At 43.1% G+C, this 17,565-nt stretch overlaps 1 protein-coding gene across 1 annotated transcript in view; it reads left to right on the top strand.

Moving 5' to 3' along the window:
• The window catches only part of esyt3 (extended synaptotagmin 3), a 135,916-nt gene that overhangs the window by 23,204 nt on the left and 95,147 nt on the right, over window positions 1-17,565 (top strand). Inside the window, exon 2 of the mRNA XM_033024596.1 lies at window positions 15,977-16,018. Coding sequence (XP_032880487.1) covers window positions 15,977-16,018 — 42 coding nt within the window. The remainder of the gene's footprint in view (window positions 1-15,976; window positions 16,019-17,565) is intronic.

The following is a 17,565-nucleotide window of genomic DNA, read 5'->3' as shown; positions in this document are numbered from 1 at the left end:
AATTTCCCAACCAGGAGGTGGTGGGTTGAAGCTGCGTCTGCTCCTCTTCTTGTACTGACATCTTCCATGGACTTTCTGAACTTTTAACAGATACAGATGTGGTAAATGTGATTTTCTGTGACATGATCTGATGACACCCAAGTAGTTTGTAGTTTGTTTTATGAGGGAATACACTTCCCCCCAATCATTATCGTAAATTAGTAGTAAGCACAAGGTAGTGATTGTGGGAGATTTCAATTTTCCACACATAGACTGGGAAACACATTCTGTAAATGGGCTGGATGGGTTGGAGTTTGTAAAATGTGTGCAGGATAGTTTTTTGCAACAATACATAGAAGTACCTACTAGAGAAGGGGCGGTACTGGACCTCCTGTTAGGAAATGAGATGGGTCAGGTGGCAGAGGTATGCGTTGGGGAACAGTTCGGGTCCAGTGATCACAATACCATTAGTTTCAATATAATTATGGAGAGGGACAAAACTGGACCTAGGGTTGAGATTTTTGATTGGAGAAAGGCTAACTTTGAGGAGATGCGAAAGGATTTAAAAGGAGTAAATTGGGACAGTTTGTTTTATGGGAAAGATGTGGAAGAGAAATGGAGTACATTTAAAGGTGAAATTTTAAGAGTACAGAATCTTTATGTCCCTGTTCGGTTGAAAGGAAATCGTAAAAATTGTAAAGAGCCATGGTTTTCAAGGGAAATTGGACACTTGGTTCGGAAAAAGAGGGAGATCTACAATAGTTATAGGCAGCATGGAGTAAATGAGGTGCTTGAGGAGTATAAAGAATGTAAAAAGAATCTTAAGAAAGAAATTAGAAAAGCTAAAAGAAGATATGAGGTTGCTTTGGCAAGTAAGGTAAAAGTAAATCCGAAGGGTTTCTACCGCTATATTAATAGCGAAAGGATAACGAGGGATAAAATTGGTCCATTAGAGAGTCAGAGTGGCCAACTATCTGCAGAGCCAAAAGAGATGGGGGAGATATTGAACAGTTTCTTTTCTTCGTTATTCACCAAGGAGAAGGATATTGAATTATGTGAGGTAAGGGAAACAAGTAGAGTAGCTATGGAAACTATGAGGATCAAAGAAGAGGAAGTACTGACACTTTTGAGAAATATAAAAGTGGATAAGTCTCCAGGTCCGGACAGGATATTCCCTAGGACATTGAGGGAAGTTAGTGTAGAAATAGCAGGGGCTATGGCAGAAATATTTCAAATGTCATTAGAAACGGGAATAGTGCCGGAGGATTGGCGTACTGCGCATGTTGTTCCATTGTTTAAAAAGGGGTCTAAGAGTAAACCTAGCAATTATAGACCTGTTAGTTTGACGTCAGTGGTGGGCAAATTAATGGAAAGAATACTTAGAGATAATATATATAAGCATCTGGATAAACAGGGTCTGATTAGGAACAGTCAACATGGATTTGTGCCTGGAAGGTCATGTTTAACTAATCTTCTTGAATTTTTTGAAGATGTTACTCGGGAAATTGATGAGGGTAAAGCAGTGGATGTTGTGTATATGGACTTCAGTAAGGCCTTTGACAAGGTTCCTCATGGAAGGTTGGTTAAGAAGGTTCAATGGTTGGGTATTAATGGTGGAGTAGCAAGATGGATTCAACAGTGGCTGAATGGGAGATGCCAGAGAGTAATGGTGGATGGTTGTTTGTCAGGTTGGAGGCCAGTGACAAGTGGGGTGCCACAGGGATCTGTGTTGGGTCCACTGTTGTTTGTCATGTACATCAATGATCTGGACGATGGCGTGGTAAATTGGATTAGTAAGTATGCAGATGATACTAAGATAGGTGGGGTTGCGGGTAATGAAGTAGAGTTTCAAAGTCTACAGAGAGATTTATGCCAGTTGGAAGAGTGGGCTGAAAGATGGCAGATGGAGTTTAATGCTGATAAGTGTGAGGTGCTACATCTTGGCAGGACAAATCAAATAGGACGTACATGGTAAATGGTAGGGAATTGAAGAATGTAGGTGAACAGAGGGATCTGGGAATAACTGTGCACAGTTCCCTGAAAATGGAATCTCATGTAGATAGGGTGGTAAAGAAAGCTTTTGGTGTGCTGGCCTTTATAAATCAGAGCATTGAGTATAGAAGTTGGGATGTAATGTTAAAATTGTACAAGGCATTGGTGAGGCCAATTCTGGAGTATGGTGTACAATTTTGGTCGCCTAATTATAGGAAGGATGTCAACAAAATAGAGAGAGTACAGAGGAGATTTACTAGAATGTTGCCTGGGTTTCAGCAACTAAGTTACAGAGAAAGGTTGAACAAGTTAGGGCTTTATTCTTTGGAGCACAGAAGGTTAAGGGGGGACGATAGAGGTTTTTAAAATGATGAGAGGGATAGACAGAGTTGACGTGGAAAAGCTTTTCCCACTGAGAGTAGGGAAGATTCAAACAAGGGGACATGACTTGAGAATTAAGGGACTGAAGTTTAGGGGTAAGTTCGGCACGGACTAGAAGGGTCGAGATGGCCTGTTTCCGTGCTGTAATTGTTATATGGTTATATGGTTATATACTGATTCTACAGAATCCAAGCCAATGTGTCTCCTTGCTATTGCATTATCTCCTATTTAACCGGCAATGCCACCCTACCTCCTCTTCCTTTCTGTCTATCATTCCTGAATATCAAATACCCCTGCATGTATAGCTCCCAGCCTTGGTCACCCTGGAGACACGTCCCCGTAATTCCAACTATATCATATTCCTTAACTACTAACTGCACATTCGATTCATCCACCTTATTACGAATGTTCCTCGCATTAAGACACAAAACTTTCAGGTTTGTTTTTCTTATCTCCCTTCTACCCTTTGCTTCTGCCCTCCTTTTATGTTTCTCTGTCTCCTTGCATTGGTTCCCATCCCCCTACCCTGTTAGTTTAGACGTGACTTTTCCTATACTCTCCCGTTAACTGCACGCTTACGCTTCAATGTCGTTGATTCCGACTCCACACCCCCGCCCCACTGTTTAATTTAAAGCAACCTGTGTAGCACTAGCAAACCTGCCTGCCAGAATGTCGATCCCCCTCCAATTAAGGTGCAACCCGTCCCTTTTGTACAGGTCACCCCTGCCCCAGAAGACATCCCAGTGATCTCGAAATCTAAATCCCTGCACCAACTCCACAGTCACATATTCAGATCCTCTATCTCCCTGTTCCTATCCTCACTCACACGAGGTACTGGCACTATGACATTCTTCTTCTTGCGTATGGCCTCCTTTGCATTTATAGCGATAGATTATGATGATAGATGACGTGGATCTTTGTTTTTGACGTCAGATACTGACAGATGTCATTTCTAGAGCAACTTGGAATGCAGCTATCATACTGTTAATCCTGGCTAAATTGGAGCAGCCATGGTATTAAAATTGAGTAAGGGCTGATGTACTGCTAGTTAAATGTTAAAAGTTAAAAGTTAAATGTGCCTTTGCAAAACAAGACAAGATGCTGAATGGTGCCAGTTTGTCTGTGGCCTAGATAAGAGCTGCAGAGAAAGAATGGGACATATGCAGAAGTCTTACAATGAGGTGTAAAATGCATGGAACTGATGGTCAATGCAAACCAGATATACATAGTTTAAGTAATGTTGCAAAGCCTTATTTGGATAGTTGTTGATTGGTTGAAATGTTAAGCTTTGTCTGGGTTGCCTGAATCTCAGGGCACATGTTGCATTATTCATATATGTTAACTTCCTTCTAGAAGCTCCTTTCGAATACAATATATTAGTTACTGTGTTATTGGATTGGGGAACTGTCCACCATGTACTGTTGTAATCGATTTGTGTTATTGGACTGTACAGAGATCACCGCCATTTGGTTTGGCCCTCTAAGGTTCGGGGACCTATAAAAGGTAGCTCACACGAGGTCCGATGTCGATCTTTTGGAGGAACGCTTGGGACTGCGTGACCTTTTGGAGTGTCTCTGCTTGCACGAGGCTGGAAGGGCTTGGCCAAGCAGATACAAGGATCAAACCCGTGGTGGTTAGGTATTGTATAGGGGAATTGTTACTGTGTTATCCAAAATAAAGTTTAGTTGCTCAAGTGCTTGATTCAGTATTTTATTGACCGAAACTAGACTGAGGGGAGCTTAGAACGAGCAATTTACCATACCAAAAGTTTTAAACAGATCAAGAGTCAGGACAAGAGTGTTTTAATGTCATATGTCTGAAACTGAACAATAAAATTCTGATTTGCAACAGTACAACACATTTGTAAACATAAAACTTAACAAATAATAATAGTGCAAAGACTGAAACAATGTCTCCCAAGTCTCGGTAGTTTGAAGCTTATTTGGAGGTTGTACTATTTAATAGCCTGATGGTTGTTTGGAAGAAGCTGCTCCTGAACCTGGACAATAGTGTTCAGGCTCATATACATCCTTCCCAATGGCAGGAGTGAAAATGAGAGCATGGCCAGGGTGGTGTGGACCTCTGATGATGCTGAGGGCCTTTTTGAGGCAGTGACTCTTGTAGATCCCTTCGATGATGGGGAGGTCGGTATTCCTAATGGACTGGGCAGTGTTCACTGCTTTTTTACAATCTTCTTCATTCCTTTGCCAAAACATGCATGGTGTAACCAACCAATATGCTTGCTACTGTACACTTGTAAAAGTTCAAGGGAGTAATCGTCGACATACCGAGTCTTCTAAGGAAGTTGTCATTGATGGAATGATAAGGAAAACCCATCAATGTGCTGGGTCCAGGATTGATCTCTATTAACATACTCCCAAAAGATGGTGAGGCAGGGGTACAATGAATATTTTCCTTTGAAGCATCATCACAGGTATGTGGATAACAAACAAAATCATAAGTGTAAAATGATACATCATTCTGCTATATTCGATGATCAATTATAAATTTCAAACCCAAATTAGTGTCGGTGGTGAAATGATGTTGATCATTTTTGTTTTGCACAAGTAAATGGGATTTGGAATGCTCTGTGAGATAGTAATGGAGAGAGATTTGATTATAACACTCGGGAGGGCACTGGATAAATGCTTAACAGGAAAGAAATTACAGGACAGCGAGGAGAAGCTGGAGAAGTGGGATGAACTGGATTACCTTAACTTGGGCTAAATGCTTGCTACCGTGCTGTAACTATTGCGACATATTGATAGTTTTACATATCATCAAGGTGTGGCACCGTTAACAAAATAACATTAATCATCATTTGACACAAATATTAATCCAATTAAAGACATTCATTAAACACGACTCAACCAAAAGCAGAGATGGCGACAAAAGGAACTGGAGATGCTGGAATATCAAGTAACACAAAGTGCTGGAGTAACTTGGCGGGTCAGGCATTATCTGTGGTGGAAATAAATGGATAGATGAAGATTCTGGTCAGGATTCTTCAATCTTGAAGCAGCCTATAAATAAATTAGCAGTTCTTTACACCTTCTGTTATTGCAGCATTCCAGGCACGTAGACCCAAACAACACACAAAAACATAACTTTATAGATAAATTGCACAAATTCTGAAAAACATTAAAACAAAAAGATTGTGCAAAATGTAATTAGCAAACAATTCCATTGTAGTGCATGAGGTAGTCTGTAATATTACTTTGCTGAAGTAGGATTGAGCTGTGCAGGTTGTTTTAAGAACCTGGTGTAGGAAAGAAGCCCTTGCTGAACCTCGTGGTGTGAGATTTTGGGCTCCTGTACCTCCTACCCATGGTAGCAGTGAGAAGAGGGTATGGCAATGGAGTTGCCACACCATGCCTTGATACAACCAGTCAGGATATGTTTTACTGTGTGCCTAAATTTGTTAGAGATAGACACAAAATGCTGGATATTTTCAGTCTGAAGAAGGGTCTTGCCCTGAAACATCACCCATTCCTTCTTTCCAGAGATGCTGCCTGTCCCGCTGTGTTACTAGCATTTTGTGTCTTCTATTTAAACCAGCATCTGCAGTTCCTTCATACACAAATTTGTTAAGAGTATTAGGTGACATGCCAAATCTTTTTGTACTTCTTGGGAAGTAGAAGCACTGGAGCACCTTTATTAGATTACGTCCATATGCTGGGCCCAGGAGAGATCATGCAAGTGTGTAGGAAGGAACTGCAGGTGCTGGTTTACACCGAAGATGGACACAAACTGCTGGAGTAAATGGGTTACTCTAGCATTTTTGTGTCCATCCAAGATGTTAACACCCAAGATTTTGATGCTACTAATTTTCGTCACCATCAACCTACCAATGGAAACTGGCGCATGATCTCCTGACTTCCCCTTTCTGAAGTCAGCAGTAAGTTTCTTTTGCTCAAGTTGAGAAAAGCTGTTGTTGTGGCACCACTCAAACAGGTATTCTATCTCACACCCACAAGCTGACTCATCACTCGTGATTCCTTTAACGATAAGTCACATTGTTGATGAAATTGTAGGTTACATTGAAGCTGTGCCTAGCCACACAGTCATGGGTGTGAAGAGAGTAGAGCAGCAACTAACCACGTAGCCTTGAGGTGCACCTGTGTTGATGGTCAGTGAGGAGAAGATGTTGTTACCGATCTGCACGGATTGAAGTTTGCAGATGAGAAAGTCAATGATCCTGTTGCAAAGGGAGGCACAGAGGCCCAGGTCTTGGAACTTAATGATGATTTTGGAGAGGATGATTGTGTTGAACGCCAAGCTGTAAGTGATGAACAGCATGTGTTCCCGTTAACCAGATGGTACAGGTGTGCAACCAGAGTATTGAGCTAGTGAGATAGTATCTGCTGTTGTGGTGACAGGCAAATGAAGTGGGTCCAAATCACATCTGAGCCAGAAGCTAATTTGCACCATATCCAACTTCTTCATTACGGTGGATGTCATTGAGGGTGGCCGCCATGCTCCTCTTGGGCAGCAGTAGGATAGATGCCATTTAAAAGCAGGTGGGAACCTCAGACTGCAGAATGGAGAGACTGAATACATATTTTAATACTCCAGCCTGTTGGTCTGCAAAAGTTATTTATCATTCTGCAGGTACATCGGCTGCGCCAAACGCTTTGCATTGATTTGCCCTCTTGAAGGATGCTCTTCGAAAGCCTCAGAGCCTCCTATTATGGCTGTGGGAGCTCATGTAGGTGGGTAATTTTTCTCCCTTTCAAAGGCATTGAGGTCATCTTGAAATGATGCACCATTGCACTTATGTTGCCTTGTTGGAGGTAATGTCGTGCAAGCCCTGCCACAGTGTCGAGAGTCTGTCTGTGACAATCTTAGTCTGAATGGCAAATCGGGATGGGAAAAGCACAATTTTTATTTCTTTAAATGATGTTAGTGAGTTTTAAGTAAAGTTTAATGTGTGGAACGCACAAACAAATTAGAAGCAAAAAAAATCATGAAGTTTCACATATGCATTTCAAATCAATTAAAAAGATTAAGAGGACAGAATAATCTATAATTAAGTGTGAACCTGAAGTTCAGACGGTGTTCCAAGTTGTAATTGTAGTTTTGACCATTGGTTTTGATTATTTGCATGGATTTCTTGCAAACCAGGGTAAAGTTTTTAGGTGCTTTAAGTTCATAAGTTATAGGAGCAGAAGTAGGCCATTTGGACCATGTTGAGAATAGATGGTAAATATTTTTAGTTCACGTCAATTTAATTTTTGCTAATCGGCAAAGGCTCCAAAATAACTGCCTGTGGGAAGCCGATTTGCTGAAAACAACTAATAGGATTTTTTCCATTGTACATCTGGAAACTAGTTGCTGTCAAAATATGGGCCAATACTACTACTGAGGCAATACTAGCTTGCAGAATTTGTTATTTCCAAATTGGAGGAAGATATTTTAATTAGAAACATTCAATGGAGGCAAACTACTAGGACAGGTGGCAAGTGGTCTTTGTACTAGCTAGAGGAATATGCAGTACCTTTTCAATTTACACAAAAAGAAAGGTGATCTCTGCAATAAAATGGGTCAATCGGTAGGGCACTGAAGAGTACCACAGGTGGTTCTGTTATAACACATTTCCATGCCGCGAATCAGATATAATGCAATTGATGAATTAGAGAACACTATTTGTATCACACGGCTGAATTGGTTAAAGCACGAGTTTGATCTGGAACTCGACACCACTTAAAGAATATGGAAATTGCTGAGCAGAAAATTATTGTCTTGCATAAAACCTGTTTCCATGTAACCTCCCCACAGTAATTGGACACCAATGTTTCTTAAGAATTAATTCCAGTTTTGCTAGTTTTATCACAGGTTGCCATTACAATTGTCAAGCACTCAATTTTAGTGACATTTATTTATGCCATGATAAACATTTAGCCGATGTAACATGCAGCTTTTAGTATTTATAGCTTGCAGTAACTAAAATAAACTTGTAGCTATCAAAAATACATGTATCTTTTAAAATCCTGCAGGAATAAAACGTTGTTCTTGCGAGTCTAAAATTCGCCAGCCCCTAACGCTCTTGTTTTTCTCATGTGTTACATGCATTCTCGTGCATTACAGCAGATCGACCTGCACTGTTTCTCCTGATTTAACCAAAGCAACTTAACATGCTGGAGATAGACAGTCCCGGAGTAACTCAGCGGATCAGGCAGTATTTCTGGGGAAAAGGAAAAGGTGATGTTTCAGGTTGGAACCCTTCTTCAGTCTGGCAGTTGCCATACTGTGGATCTCCTTACCAGCGCAGTTGATTCATGATTTTGTTGGAGAAATCACAAATTAAAAATTACATCACATCTTTATAATTTTATTTTAAGAATTAATTATTAAATGTGATCGAGTATCACACGTGGAAAATTTGTTGTGGATCTTCCATATCATTTAATCCTTTGCAACATTCTTGTGTTCCCATGAGGCCAAGTGGATACTCATTCTCTTTTTAGAAAGTAAACTTCTTTATTAAAAGTGTTATTTGTTAATATTTAAAGTTTAGTTTAGAGATACAGCACGCAAACAGGCCCTTCAGCCCACCGGGTCTGCGCTGACCAGCGATCCCCGCACATTAACACTATCCTACACCCACTAGGGATAATTTTTACATTTACCAAGTCAATTAACCTACAAACCTGTATGCCTTTGGAATGTGGGAGGAAACCGAAGATCCCAGAGAAAACCCACGGAGGTCACGGGGAGAACGTACAAACTCTGAGGGGACTGATTTAATAGGAACCTGAGGGCAACTGTTATATGTGAGTGATTGTAGGTATATGGAATGAAATGCCAGAGGACGTGCTTGGATAAGAAAGGTTAGAGGGATATGAGTCAAACACAAGCAAATGGACTAACTTAAATGGGCATCTTGGTTGGTATGGATGAATTAGGCAGTCTCTTGCTTTCTTGTGCATTGGAATTGCCATGCCGGGCCATGATTCAACTAGTCAGGATACTTTCTACAGTGTATCTGTAGAAGATCTGTTACAGTATTCGGTGACTGGACTGGCCATCCAAGATGTTAACACCCAGGAATTTTGAACTGCTAAAGGGCCTGTCCCACTTACATGTGTTTGGCACGCAAATTAGGCGACCTCGTGGTCGCGTTGAGCCGCGATGGTCCTGCGACGGTCGGGCACGATTACATGCGTAAGCACAGCCGTCTGGAGCGCGTGACGTCATTTGAAGATGGACACAAAGCTGGAGTAACTCAGCGGGACTGGCACCATCTCTGGAGAGAAGGAATGGGTGACGTTTCGTGTTGAGACTCTTCTTCAGTCTGAAAAGAAGGGTCTTGACCCGAAACGTCACCCATTGCTTCTCTCCAGAGATGCTGCCGGTCCCGCTGAGTTACTCCTGCATTTTGTGTCCATCTTCAATTTTCTTGGCCCCGCTCTGGGAGTAGAAGTGGGGGCGGATCCCGACCGCAACCTCCGTGAGCCCCAGGCCGAATTCGGTGATCGTTTGCCTGCTTCTGCTGCTGTTGGAGGTGAGACGTTGCGTCGCGCCAGGGTCTTGGGCCTGTCCCACTTTGGCCGTCAGTCCCGCGACAGTCCGTTGGCGCGCAAAGATTTTGTTCACTACAAAAATTTCGGAGCTATGTCGCGCACAACTACATACCCCTCCGTGCTTCTAAGTGGGACTGGCCCCGCGCGGCCATACGATGCCCGTACACCTCAACGCGACCACGAAGTCGCGTAATTTGCGTGCCAAGGACAAGTAAGTGGGACAGGCCCTTAACTCTCTCCAGATATGACCCATCAATGAAATCTGACACCTGGGCTCTTAACTTTCCCTTTCAAGAATCAACAGTTAGTTGCTTTGATTTGTTGTTGATGAGTGAGAGGTTGTTGTTGTTGTGCCACCATTCATCCATATTTCTCTCCTGTAAGTTGACTCATCAGCACTGGTGGTTGGCTAGCCACAGTGGCGAATTTATAGATGTTTTGGAGCTGTGTTTAGCCACACAATTATGGGTGCAAGAAGAGTAGATAAATGGGGATAAGCACACAGCCTTGAGATGCGCCCATGTTGATGGTAAGTGAGATGTTACCAATCTGCACTGATTAAGGTCAGCCAATGAGGAAGTCAAGGATACTGAGACCTTTGACCTTGGTAATGAGTTTGGAGTGGATGATAGCAATGAACACCGAGCTATAGTCGATGTACAGCAGACTAATAGATCCTGGTGGTCCAGAGCAGAGTGGAGAGCCAATGAGACATTGTGGCAATAGGTAAACTGAAGCAGTTCCAGGCCATTTCTGAGGCAGGAGATTGATTCATGCCATAACTAGCTTCTTGAAGCAGGTGTAAAATACAAAAGGACAGTAGTTATTGAGGCTTATTACCGTGCTATTCTTGGGCACTGGTAAAATAGATACCATTTTGAACCTTGGACCACAGATTGTGCGGCACGGTGGCGCAATAGTAGAGTTGATGAGTTACAGAGCTTACAGCACCAGAGCTCTGAGTTCGATCCTGGCTAAGGGTGCTTGTCTGCCCGGAGTTTGTACATTCTCCCCGAGACTTGGGTGGATTTTCTCCAATTCCCACACTCCAAAGACATACAGGTTTGCAGGTTATTAAGAAGGAACTGCAGATGCTGGAAAATCGAAGGTACACAAAAATGCTGGAGAAACTCAGCGGGTGCAGCAACATCTATTGAGAAGGGTCAGTCTGAAGAAGGGTCTCGGCCCGAAACGTCGCCTATTTCCTTCGCTCCATAGATGCTGCTGCACCCGCTGAGTTTCCCCAGCAATTTTGTGTACCTCAGGTTTGCAGGTTACTTGGCTTGGTATAAATGTTTAAATTGTCCCTAGTGTAGGATAGTGTCAATATGCGGGGATCGCTCGTCGGTGTGGACTCATGCTCTCTAGTTTTCAATCTGCAACACTGGGAAATGAACTATATGCATTCACCATCTGTTCTGATGATTTTACTCATCTCCAATGTCACTCCTCGGATTCCTACATTCATCGAGTTGTACAGTCATACAGCACGGAACCAGGCCCTTCAGCCCAACCTGTCCATGTCGACCAAGGTACCCCATCTAAGCTAGTATCATTTGCCCACATTACCCACTCTAAAGCTTTCCTATCCATGTACCTGTCCAGTGTCTTTTAAATGTTGTTATTGTACCTGCCTCAACTACCTTATCTGCCAGCTCATTGCATAAACCTACCACCCACCCTCTGTGTTGAAAAAGTTACCCATTGGGTACCTATTAAATCTTTCCCCACTCACCTTGAATTCTCTGGATTAGAGGGTTTCAGTTACAAGGAGAGGTTGCATAGACTTGGAATGTTGGAGGTTGAGGGGAGACTTGATAGAAGGGTATACAATTATGAGGGGTATAGATAGGATAGACAGTGAAAATCTTTTTCCCAGGGTCGAAATGTCCAAGACTAGAGCATAGCTATAAGGTGAGTGGGGGAAAGTTCAAAGGAGAAGTGTGGAGGCAGACACAATAGTGGCATTTGAGGCTTTTATATAGGCACATGGAAGAGCAGGGAATAGAAGGATATGGGTCATTGCAGATAGATGAGATCAGTTCAGCCAGGCATCATTTTCGAATCAAACATTGTGGACTGAAGGGCCTGTTTCTGTTCTATGTTTAAACCTATATTCTCTGGTTATGGCTTCCCCTACCCTTGGTAAAAGACTTTGTGCATTTACCCTATCAATTTCCCCCATGATCTTATACACCTCTCCAAGAAATAAAGTCTCAGCCTGCTCAACCTTTCTCAATAACTGAGTACCTAGAGTCCTGACAACATCCGTAATTAATTTCTCTTTCCACTCTTTCCAGTTTAATGGCATCATATAATTTGTTCTTTAAGAATGTCAGCACTACCAGGCCCAGCTTGCGTTACTGATACCAAGTCTCTTTGAGAAGATGGGTAGTTGTGATCAGTGTTGCAGTGCTAATTCTCACAAGAGTCAAACAAGGTTATGGCCTATCACTACATCCAAGTGTATAACAATAAAATATGTAATACTTTATAATATGACAAAATATTGCACGGTTGCTCTCACTAATTATCATGAAATATAATTATTAGGCAAGTAAAGTAAAAGACAGTAATCATGTTTTTTTTACAAATGTGCCGGCCCGGCATCAGCTCTCCCGCAGCTCTGGGCCTACACACACTCACACACTCACACGCACACACACTCACTCACACTCATTCACACCTGCAATGGAGCACCACTCTATTTCATTCGACGCGAGATCCACACCCTCAACAAACGCTTCCTCGCCTACCTGGACACAGGCTTGCCCGCCTCCAGACCGGTCCCTCCACCGACACTCCGTGACTCGACCACCCGCACGCAGGCAAGGAGCTGGACCGCGGAGCCGCCTGCCCGACCACCAGGAGGCCGAGATGGCCACCACGAGGAGCAGCAGCAACATCCACCACCTCTCCGCCCCTCACCGACTTCCCGTCCAAACCCAGGCCGCTGTCGCTGAGCTTCACTGTCTCCCCGGGGCCCCCGATGCTGCTGCCGCCGACCCGTATCTCTACTCCAGCCCCCCACGAGCATCCACCAGTGATTCCGCCAACCCTCTCCTCTCCACCGGCCACCAGCGGGCCGGAGCCGTCATCTCACCAGAGTTCCAGGCTCAGCACCAGGCCCACAACCTCCACGATGCAGACAGCACGTGATCTGACTCTGCTGGGTCCTATTGCTTTCTCCCCTCCATCTCCTACAGGGAACCTCAGTAGTGATGGGTCTTCCCACTCTTTCAACCAGGTTACCCCGACCACATACCCACTAGTTAAAATTCCCACTTTTTTAATGGCTTTTTTTACAGCGGTGCTCCGGTGAGCTCTGGCAGCACTGCGCCCCTGGTTGTGATTGATCAGCTTCACTGCTGCTACCATCAAAGATGCTGTTTAGAAATTCAATAGTTTTTATCCAGTCGTGAATGAATGCAATGAACAAAACTAATGCTTGGTGTGTGTTTTCATGTTTTGCAAATGATGTTGTAATTTAGTAAAAGATGATGTTCTGATGACGTATCTATCATTTAATTAATTTTAATATTCTATAAATTTCTCTGTATCCTTCAGAACCATAATTGTGCCTTGTTAGATTCTTGAGTCCATTTGTTTTCAACCAATGTTTTTGAGAACAAAATGTCTCCAATTTTGATATTAACATATTTAGTCATAGGAAATATGTTTTATTCATATCATGTATAAACCAGTGGCTTGGAACAATATCTTCATTCACTGCTTCTTTGCCATTGAAGGTGCATTGAAGGAATTCCAAGGTTTTGATCTAATGTTGAAAGAATGCAATAAATTAATGCCTGGTCTGCATTTTTTTAAATTCCATGTATGCAAAAGACCTTGCAATTCACTAAGAGGAGGACATTTTTGGCAATAGATGTACACTTATTTACCCCCGAACAATAGCAAACTTGTCATGAAAAGTAAATGGGGACTAAGGCAACCAAGCTGAAATTTAGCATTTGATATACTTTTTCTAATTGTGATACAATAGTCTGTTGCATAAAACCTTTAAATATGTAACTAGTGCCCAAAAGCTTCAAAGATCAAAAATGGCAGTTGAATTCTTGTACCCTTCTTAAATACTGGTGATAGAATCATAATCATACAGCACTGAAGTCACCCTTTGTCCCATTGAATCTGCACTGACCAAAAACACCAATTTGCAGTTATCCTTCGACTCCTCCCACTTCCTCCAAATCAAAGTTCTAGCCATGGACACTCGCATGGGCCCCAGCTCTGTCTGCCTCTTGGTAGGCTACATTGAATAATCCCTGTTCCAGGTGTGCACTGGCCCTATCCCCAAACTCTATCTCTGTTACATTGACGACTGCATCGGTACTACCTCCTGCACCCATGCAGAACTCATAGACTTCTTTAACTTCACTAACAATTTCAATCTTGCACTCAAATTCACTTGGATCATTCCGATACCTTCACGCCCACGTTGGTTTTGTATGCAACCTGTCACCGCTGGCGACTCGCCAGCAGCCTCACGAGAAGATCCAGCCACAAAGGCTCAATAACAACTCCAAGGTCAGACTCACTAATTGGCTTTATCTGCACACGGGTTATGATTGGTGAGAATGTAGGCAAAGGGGGTTTCTGGAATAAATTTCTGGCTCAGCTAAGTGTCGTTTGTTCTTTGCTTTCTGTCGTGGGATTCAGAAGACCCTACAACTCCATCCGGGGACTCTGACAGTCCTTTCAGATGAGGCAGAGGTTCACTTGCACCTCCTCCAACCTCTTCTACTGTATCCAGTGTTCTCGATGTGGACTAATATATCGGCGAGTCCAAGCGCAGACTTGGCGATCATTTCGCTGGACACCTGTGCTTAGTCCACCTTGGCCTACACGAACTTCAAGTTGCCAAACATTTTAAATCCCCTTCCCACAACAATATTGAACTTTCTGTCCCGGGCCTCCTCCATTGTCGGAGCAGCACATCATATTTTGATGTGTACCATTGTGAGCTACACCCTTCCTGAGTCGTCGATGCAGGCTCTGCCTAGTTCTGTATCTTCTCATACCTTTAGTTTCTCTCTCCCTGACTCTCAGTGAGATGAAGGGTCTCGACCCAAAAGTCACTTATTACCTTTCTCCAGAGACGCTGCCTGACCCACTGAGTTACTCCAGCATTTCGTGTACATCGTCAGTATAAACCAGCATCTTCAGTTCCTTCCTACACTTATTCTCTGACATTCCTGTCGGCTTAGCCATGGAGTGAAACAGGCCTTTCAACCCAGCTTGCCCACACCGGCCAACATGTCCTGGCCACACTAGTCCCATCTGCTTGCGTTTGGCCCATATCCCTCCAAACCTGTCCTATCCATGTACCTGTCCAACTGTTTCTTTAGTGTTGTGATAGTTCCTGTCTCAACTACCCCCTCCGGCAGCTTGTTCCGTACACCCACCACCCTTTGTGTGAGAATGTCACCCCTCAGAATCCTATTAAAGCTTTTCCCCTTCACCTTAAACCTATGTCCTTTGGTCCTCGATTCACCTACTCTGGGCAAGAGACTCTGTGCTTCTAGCTGATCTATTCTTCTCATGATTTTGTACACCTCTATAAGATCACCCCTCATCCTTTTGTGCTTCTCATAGATTCTACCATTCACCTCTACATTAGGCCATTTAACCCATCAAAGAAACATCTGTGGAATGGGGATTAAATTAGAGTACCTAGAAGAACCCCACACAGTGACGGGGAGAATGTGCAAACTCCACACAGGCAGCACTGGGTGTCGGGATTAAACCCAGCTGCTGGAACTGTGAGGCAGCTGCTCTTCTAGCTCTGCCTCCCACAGGTGAATGTAGCTCGAGGAAACGATGAATGGTGATCAATTTTCTTGGGAGGAGTTGGTGTTCTATGTTTGCTCACATCTATAGACCTGTGAAGTAGTGCGCAAACCTCTGAAAATTTGAATTGTTTACTTGGAGCTATTTGTACTCACTCTGTCGTCTTGTGCACTGATAGTGGGATTTGCTCTGGGGGAAAAAAAGGGAAAATTTGCAGTAATTCCAAATTGAGCTGTACGCTGCCCGCAAATATCATTATCTCTCTGAAATTATTTTTTTTCTTCCTTTTTCAGGTTCATTTTCCAGATATAGAAAGAGTCGAATGGTTGAACAAGGTAAGGTGAAAATAGGTCTCCAAACTAAACCTAAAATAGGAATCATGGCTTTGTTTAAATATTGAGGTTTAAATTTCAGAACATTTTGTTGCAATACAGTAGAATTTGTTCTCGGTATTTGTCTGATCCACAATGTGAAAACTGCAGTAACATTTCGCTCATAAATTTGCACTTCAATTTCAAGGCTTTCCTTTCATGTTCAAGCATTTAAGGAAATAGTTTTTCATCACGGCAGACTGAGCTTTCCTCAAGATCGTGCACTGTTTCATTCAATGTGGTCCTGGCTTCTGCCTCATCAATGAGATTCACTTGGTGCAAGGGGCCTAAGGAGCGGAAACAGGCCCTTCGGCCCACCGAGTCTGCGCCAACCACAATCACCCCATACACTAACATTATACTAGACACAAGGGTCAATTTACAATTTTATCAAAGCCAATTAATCTATAAACCTGGATAGATTTGGAGTGTGAGAGGAAAACCCACCGGTCACAAGGAGAACATACAAACTCCATACAGACAGCACCCGTGGTCAGGGTTGAACCCGGGTCTCTGGTGTTGTGACACAGCAGCACTACTGCTATGCCACTATGCCGTCCTCACTAACCATTTTTCCACCCTCACTTATGTCCTGACTCTGGCCATCACGTCAACCGTTTTAGTTGTATGTTTCTGAATGTTGGAATTTTTTCAAAATTACTTTGGGCTAATTTTTTCAAGAAGAAAAATAACATTTTATAAACAAAAGTTAGTTTATAAAACGAAGAAGATATTTTTATTGATAATTTCCCCAAGAGCAAAGATTTTATTCCACTTCCAGTTTGGGTTTTTTCTCCTCTGCCACCTCTGGACCCACAATGCAGAAGCTGTAGACTTCCAACAAATGTTGGTGGATGCCTCATGGATAAACCAATAAGGTGGTTTGTGAGCAGGAAGTTGGCTGAGGAACTCAATAGACCAGGCAGCAACTGTGGAGAGAAACAAACAATGTTTGCTGGTAGAAAAACATGGGGTGGGGAGAGGGGGGGGGGGGGGGGGGGGGGGGGGGGGGGGGGGGGGGCAGTGGAGCAACAGTTGGCAAAAGATGGGTGGATCCAAGTTATGAGGGGGTGATTAGCAGACTAGTCGGGAGTGGTGGGGAGACCACTCCTAGGCTTGAGTTGGAGAAAACATAAAGATGACAATGGTGGAATCTGAGGAAGGAAACTGGAGAGTGAAATGTAGAACAGGGCGGGGAGAGACAATGGGGGATCCAGGCGAGGGAGAAGTCACATCCCATGATAAGACTTCCCTAAACCCTAATAGAGCTAGAATTGGGGTTTAGTTTTGTCTGGGGTTGGAAATGCAAATAAGTTGACCTATCCAACATAGTTGACTGATTGTAATGTAAAGGATTTGGCAGAGACTGTATTGGTACTTTTCCAATGCCCCGAGATATCTGTTGTAGGTAATTTGTGTCTTAGAAATATTTAGGGCAGGGATCACTGCTATCTGGTAGACCATGAGTTTTGTGCCAGTTGTGAGAACGTGAATATTCAAATATCCTTCTC

Source organism: Amblyraja radiata, chromosome 7 (genome assembly GCF_010909765.2).
Source record: "Amblyraja radiata isolate CabotCenter1 chromosome 7, sAmbRad1.1.pri, whole genome shotgun sequence".
NCBI classification, from domain to species: Eukaryota; Metazoa; Chordata; class Chondrichthyes; order Rajiformes; family Rajidae; genus Amblyraja; species Amblyraja radiata.
Note: the sequence above shows the minus strand (reverse complement) of the source record. Positions and strands in the feature narration are given on the sequence as shown.